At 31.7% G+C, this 7,463-nt stretch overlaps 1 protein-coding gene across 2 annotated transcripts; it reads right to left on the bottom strand.

The window, feature by feature from the left end:
- Positions 1 to 1,701: 1,701 nt before the first annotated feature.
- On the bottom strand, positions 1,702 to 6,522 carry LOC134233555 (adrenodoxin-like). 2 transcript variants are annotated; one of them, XM_062715524.1, is made up of 4 exons: positions 6,345 to 6,522; positions 4,845 to 4,954; positions 2,641 to 2,773; positions 1,702 to 2,069 (listed from the first exon to the last, which is right to left on the bottom strand). In XM_062715524.1, exons 1-4 carry the CDS (start codon positions 6,506 to 6,508, stop codon positions 1,973 to 1,975), a joined length of 504 nt encoding a protein of 167 aa, XP_062571508.1. In that variant the 5' UTR covers positions 6,509 to 6,522; the 3' UTR covers positions 1,702 to 1,972. The 2 variants fall into 2 exon arrangements, with proteins under 2 accessions (XP_062571508.1, XP_062571507.1); XM_062715523.1 differs by lacking the exon at positions 4,845 to 4,954 and adding an exon at positions 3,136 to 3,248 and having other exon boundaries at positions 1,839 to 2,069.
- Between the last annotated feature and the right edge of the window lie 941 nt (positions 6,523 to 7,463).

The raw sequence follows: 7,463 nt of genomic DNA on the forward strand, positions 1-7,463 counted from the left end.
TTTCAACTTTACTGGCCCAGTGGTTCTTGAGAAGAAGATTTTTTAATGACCCAACCCTATTTTTGTCTTTCCTTGATTATCTCCCCTTGCGAGGGGATATGTCCCTTCATTTTAACAATTTAAATTCCCCTTCACCCAAGGATGCTTTGTACCAAGTTTGGTCAAAATTGGCCCAGTGGTTCTTGAGAAGAAGTCGAAAATGTGAAAAGTTTACAGACGGACGGACGGACAGACGGACAGACGGACGACGGACAAAATGTGATCAGAAAAGCTCACTTGAGCCTTCGGCTCAGGTGAGCTAAAAACGAATTTCAAAGTGAGAATGGAAATCGGAAAAAGGCAAAAATTAGAATGTCATAAAGAAAATACCGGTATTCCAAGAAAGGTGGCCATCGTATCAAGTACCATGGTAATAGCTCGAAAAAGTTTGAAAACAGAGATTTTCAGCTACTTCGAATCTTTATTGAGCCATATAATAAAGACAGGAAATAACTCACTTGCACAAAAAAAACCCTTAAGAATTTGTATTATAGATGTGATGACTTCAACTTCCCTTCCCTACTAGTATTCTATATAAAAATATGTATTAACATACTATGTAATACGATACGATATAGCCCGGGGAGCTTGAGATAAAAAATACATAGCACATATCTGATACATCTGTTTCGTATTTGGAATTTCAAGTTGAAAAAGACGTTAATGGTAATCTAACGACCAATCTCTATGATAAATGTGATGACTGACTTTTACTGATATCAGTTGATTCGATATGCAAGAGCATGCTCTACGTTTGAACAATTTTTAAAACGAGGTAAACTATTGACAAACAAGTTGATGAAACAAGAATATCAGCAGCCTCCTTTAAAGTCCTCATTTCATAAGTTCTATGGTCGATACAATGACCTCATCAGCAAATACAATTTATCATCGAGTCAAATGCTGACACCGAATTGACAGATTCTTCAGTTATTTCCTGATCATGAGAAAAGGCACACAGCGGGTGTGATCGGTCGGCAAGGGATGCTCACTCCTCTCCTCCATGGCACCTGATCCCACCTGTGATGTTTTGGAGGTCCGTGTTTGCTCTGCTCCTAATTTGTATTGTTTTATGGACTTTGATATTGAATACTGTTCGTTATCTCCATATCCTTCATGGATGAAAGAACTCCAGACATCAGATGATAAGAAAAGCCTTAAGCTTTCAGCTCAGTGAGCTAAAATGCTCATATCTGCTCTTTCCCTGCACTTCAGTAGGAATCCAAGATTCACCATTCTTTGCTTTATGTCTATGGTAGTAGCAACTAGCCTTTTGCCATATAATCTCTCATATCGAATATTGATGAATATGAAACCTATGGTACATGTATAAATAAAAACAAATCCAGTGTAAAACTGTTAAACAATTCTAAATTTCTTTTTGCATTCTTATTCATGTGCAATTAACCAAAATTGGTTAGCAGCGTTAATTGTTTATTTACCTGCCTTTAACACATTAGCTAGTAAGAAAACATATGATTAAAATAAAATTTTGTTTTACTCACGTTTATATGGTTTACATTTGTATTACAATGAATTTTTAATCATACTAATTATTTACATGTATTTAGTCACATTTAATATAAACATGAAATATCACACATGGCATTAATATAGATTAACAACAATATTCAAATTTTTCACATGTCAGGTAGCCTTGAGTCCATGACACCATTTTTTTTTATTTTAAAATACATTCATTGTGCATGATTCATTCACTTTCAAATGTGTGCTAAATGTGTACTAAAAATTTGAGCATCAAAAATGATATATTTGGTCATCTACGGATTGATGAACAAATTCACCAATGAGAGTGAATTTCACATACAAGTCTGTATTAAGATTATACAAAGTGATGTTAAGTTGAATCTGGTTTAAATACTCGTATTGTCTTTTCTATGATTTTTTTTAATGTCCTACAGGTCAGCTAAGGTCATGATGGATCTCTGGCATCCGCCACACCAGCAGGGACCTTGACCTCCAATCCATCCATATCTTTTGTCACAATCACTTGACAACCTAACCTAGATCTGTAAGAAGTCAAAGAAAATTCATCATAATCTTTGCAATGCCTTTGTTGAATTTCTATAAATATACATAATACCTACTATCATACTCTTATGGACCTTTTGCTTTAGCAAAACAAGTATTAAAAGTACATATTTTTCCAGATTTAATAACTTATGTGAACTAATATATTATTATGAATAATCCAAGACCACAAGTCCAATCAAAGTTCCATTACTCTTTCTGATGAATTAAATAAACAGATATTAAGTTAACAGTAAAATTTGGTTACAACGAAGTCGCTGGGACCTATGAAATTACTTCGCTATATCAGTTATTCGTTATACCAGTATAAAAAAATTCATCAATTTTATATAGCTAGGGATCCAAGATAACTGAACAAGTTTTATTGTATCCATTTTGTTTCAGTTCTGAGAGTGTAAGAGAGAGAAACTTGGTATAAATATTAAACAAATTGATAAACCATTTGCATATTTATAACATGACAAATTATAACGTTTGGAAAGTTCAAGGCTACAAATAATTTGTGATTAATTTTCTTCTTTACTGGCCTCCGACTAATTAAATACTCACGTATCAGTAAGGCCGTATGCGAGGTCCAACATGTCTAATTCTTCGTCTGTGGGTTTGTCTGGAATCCGATCGTAATCCTCTTTAGAAAAGATGAGATGGCACGTGGAGCAGGCTAGGGTCCCTTCACAAGCACCTGCCACCAATCAATACCACAGATGTTATTTACTGAGATTTCAGTCATACAGAGGATTTAAAAACTAATCACAGCATATTATAAGAATTATTGATTGGGAAAATGTCAGCTGAAGTCACTATCTTTTTGAGAGACAAAAAATTAGTAGAAAATAAAAATATTGCACACATGTCATTATCTTTGTAATTAGACTTATACGAAGCAAACACAACCAACTTAAATAATGATAAAATATTACCAGGTACCATAATGATGATAATATAAAAGAAATGAGTAAATGTGCCACTTTCTTTTTTCAAAAAGACATCATGCTTTGTAAATACATGTAAGTCTTCAAACAGAAGACAGGGTTATAAACTAACCGAATCCATCGATATCTATATCATTGTCTACTATGATGTCCAGTAGATTCTCGCCCACTTTGGAATTTGCTGACACCCTGCTGCCGTCAGGCATTATAAAGTGGACTGTGACACTGTAATAAAATTGGCAGATTAATAAAAAGCTCTCAGAATAGTTAAATTAAAGATTCTGCTATATTCAATACAATAAAATGTCAAGACCTTAGATCAGAAATAGCTTTGATTTTTTAAAATAACAATCTTCTGCAGTTTCACAGATCGTATGCATGATTAATAATTGGTACCAATCAATCTTTGAAAGTTACATATATGATGTAAATACAATTTTAAAAATAAATCCTACAATTGTTACATTTTTTGTGTGCCTCATTACCATAAGTACAAAACAAACACCGGCCATTGTGACAACTGTCATTGTTTAGCTTAATATTTATATTTTACTGATATATATAAACAAATGTGATGTCATGTAGTAATCAGGGTTGGGGTCAATTACTTTGAAATGTAATTAAATACTTTCAAATACATTGATAATTTTATCAATTACTTACAATTACAATTACATTGATTTTTTCAAATGTAATTAATTACTTTCAATTACTTTGACAAATGTAATTAAATACATTTCAATTACTTCAGTTTTATTTCAAAAAATCTTGAAAAACATTTACTGTGAAGTATATACATGCATTAAGTACTGAAATTAGTGTTTCTACAGTTTTGACTTCATTTTAATCATCATTAAATTTTCAAACACAGTATCACTTTAACTTAAACAACATTTTTCAGATCTTAAGATTTTTAAATTCATCTACCGGTAGCTAGTTCCCTTGATTCATTTTTGGTACTAAATAAGATATTCTTTAATGTAAACTATTATTCAGTATGATTGTTCCTGGGTGTGAGAGGGGTGGTTTACACCTGAACAAAATTAGACTTAGTCCTTTACCTATTGCCATGGGCAGCTTGTCATGCTGTATAAACAAATGGGTCCCAAACAACTTAAACAATATGAGAATTTAATTATTGCATAAACACAAGCTCATGCATCATAAAAAGAAACTTTACTTAACTTTTAGCTTGAAAAAAAGTAATTGAAATGTAATTGAAAAGTAATTGAAAATACATGCTTTTTTTAAAAATGTATTTAAATACATTCAATTACTTGTAATTGAAAGCAGGCTCAATTACAAATTACTTCCAATTACTTTGAAAAATGTAATTAATTACACTCAATTACAATTACTTTCTTCAATTACCCCATCCCTGGTAGTAATGCTCACAAATATACTCATTGGATAACATTTATGAATTGAAGCCAATGAAGAAAATCAATCATATTACAAATGCTTAAATATTATCTGAGTCTGGCATTTCCTATCTCAAACTCTTTCATATCTTTAAGTAAATCAACAATCCCACAAGTCCATGATATCTAAGTTTGTTTTCTTCAATCACAGACTGGCTTTTAAAATAATTAAGATACATTTTTGGTAATAACAATCCACACAAGGAGACTCATGCTTTGTAGTAAAACAAAAAGCAAAACATTTTCTTATTGTTTCCCCAATAAAAATTGTACTTATTTCAAATACATTTTTTTTATTTCTCAGGTAAAGCAAGGAGGGGGAATAAACTGTAACTTTATCAAAGTAACACCAAACCAAATGATTTCAGCTGACATTCCCCAATAACAAACATGGATATACCTTCCAGTTCCACATCACAGTCAATTGCAACATCCAGAAAGGATGTACCGGGTTTAGTTTTGGCTACAATTTTATCCCCATCCCGATCTACGAAGGTTATTGTCACGCTACTAAATTACAAGAAATTATAGATGTCATTATATTCTTAAACTTTCAGCATGTTCAGTGATAATTTGGACACATTCAGCATCAGCTGCAATCTGAAAAGTTAATTAAATTTTCATTGTGAATATACAATCATAAACACTTTTTTTGGTCCAACTGATATTGGAATTTGGAGCAAAGAAATGTACTATTTTTGCCCGACTATAAAATTAATTGTACTTGTAAGTAACCGAAAACTACATGGGAATGTCATCACCTTCCAAATGCCTCAGTTAATAAAAGGATATTGAATGGCTAATCAGCGCTTTATCAGTACTGCTAGGTAAAGTGTAGTTGTCCTAGGTTATCAGAGGATGTCACAGACTTCACGAAAACTTTTCAAACTAACTGGCCGGTCGGACCAGTGAACTTTCAGAATTTACTAGCCCACCAAAATTTTTACTGGCCCCTTACTTAAAAAATAAAATAAATACATTTTCATAACTGTAAATTTATACATGTTTACATACTTCAACTTTTGTAATGACGCCATTTTTCGCCCTTTGTCATTGGAACTTTGCACATTTTACGTACTAGTTAATAGTAAATAGCTAGTTCCAGTTGTTACGTAATAAATCCATGTTATAATAGGGTTATAATAATAATACGATTCAACAACAAGTCCTTGTTCTTTTTATTTTATATATTAATGAAATTACGCAAGTAAGTCAGTTGATATAAATTTTGACTGTATATGATTTTTATAATCAACAAGCCCATCGGACTCCTTGAATTTTGATTTTCACTGACCCGACATCAAAATTTACTGGCCTCGGTCTTCGGACCAGTGAGTTTTCGTGAAGACTGATGTCAGTTTCATTACAATGGTATTCTTAAATACTCTGTTTCATGAGAAATTTTTAGAATCTATTCTTCAGGGTAGGGCAGAGAGTTTTAATCTAGAGATATACAATGAACAACTACACATATTTTGAATGAACATTGTTGAATGTTCTTTCTTAATGTGATAAGAGGCTGTCCTGTGACTAAGATAATTCATTTTAAGTTACTGAGGCAGTGTCTGCTTGAAGACCTCAAATAAATTCAGATAAGAATAAAAGTTGACGGTTACTGAATGACTGAGACTGAAGCAACAAATTTATTTTCTGTTCAATGTGCAATAAAATCTTTTAAAATGAAAATATACAGTTTTAGAGAAAATTCGAAATAAATACTTCTGTTCCTCAATATTTGTCAGTGTTATTGTCCCAAATTTTCAAGAGACAAAAAAATTGATAATAATCCAAAAGGTTTTAATAACACATTATTATTATTTAATAATTTTTATCTGCTAATTGAATAATTCAGCGGTCAGAAACATTCTTATGTAATCATCCGAGGATGAGATCTACTTACGCTTCGTTTGCAAATGGTTTGGGAGACGTAGAAAACATTCCAAAGTGTTCAGATTTATAAAGAGCTCTCCGTCGCAATATCAGTGGGACAGTTGTGGCATTAAATCGCTGAAAGAAAGACGCAAATCGAGGTAACACGAAGCGTGTGACATTTCTAGCTGCCATGTTCTTCAACTCGAGATCCGAATGTCGATCCCGATTGAAATAGAAATACAGAGCGATTGGAAAATATTATTGATCTTGTAAAGACAACCCATTCAAGACAAGATTAGTCTCATCACAAAGATTTTCTTTCCTATGTGAACAAGTAGATTTTCACGCAAAAATTCAACTATGATAAAAGTTCGAACAGTTTAACTGGATTGAAGTTTATGGATAGAGAAAAACAGACCTACATTTCAAGCTAGTTCTAATACATGTATTTCAATGCATATTTCCTCGACAGTATTTATTGATATTCATGTCATTTGAATTTTATTTGAAAAAAATCCTATCCCCATAGACTTCAATGCAATCTTTGTTAATTGACTTCTGCTTAGTTTGTGAAATTATTAAAACATTTATGCGGGCAATCATTTTCTACTATAAAATCCTGTAATTTAATATCAAAGTATTAAGTCTACATGTATACGTACTCGAATGTGGAGTGAAGACCCACTTATATTGTTGTATAAGGTATCAGTATAATCGTGTTCTTGTTTGAGAAAAATTTCCTGTGGTAAGTTTTAGCTTTAACTATTTGTTTATTTAAAAACTAATTCTGCAAATTCCAGATCTATATTTATCGGCATGATCAAGGAGCTTACTTGACAACGTAAAAATTGTTTTTGTTTATAAGAAGTCTCAGTCGATATTCAGTTGTTCAGCAGATACTAATGATTGCAATGTATATCAATTGTAATCTACTGAAAAATTAAAGGGGAGGTGAGGATATGTGTGCGCCCTAACATAAAAGTATTATAGTTAACTTTAGTTTACAATAGTAAACTATAGTAATTTAACTATAGTAAATCAAAGTTTTCAGTATAGTAAAAGTATTTTTACTATGAATTTCAGATGGATATATTTTAATAGTAATTTTTAGAATTCCTAAAGTATCTAAGTTTTTACTTTAATCAGT

The sequence above is a fragment of the Saccostrea cucullata genome, unplaced genomic scaffold (genome assembly GCF_032062105.1).
Source record: "Saccostrea cucullata isolate Sc308-1 unplaced genomic scaffold, CSIRO_AGI_Scuc_v1 ctg3721, whole genome shotgun sequence".
Classification (NCBI taxonomy): Eukaryota; Metazoa; Mollusca; class Bivalvia; order Ostreida; family Ostreidae; genus Saccostrea; species Saccostrea cuccullata.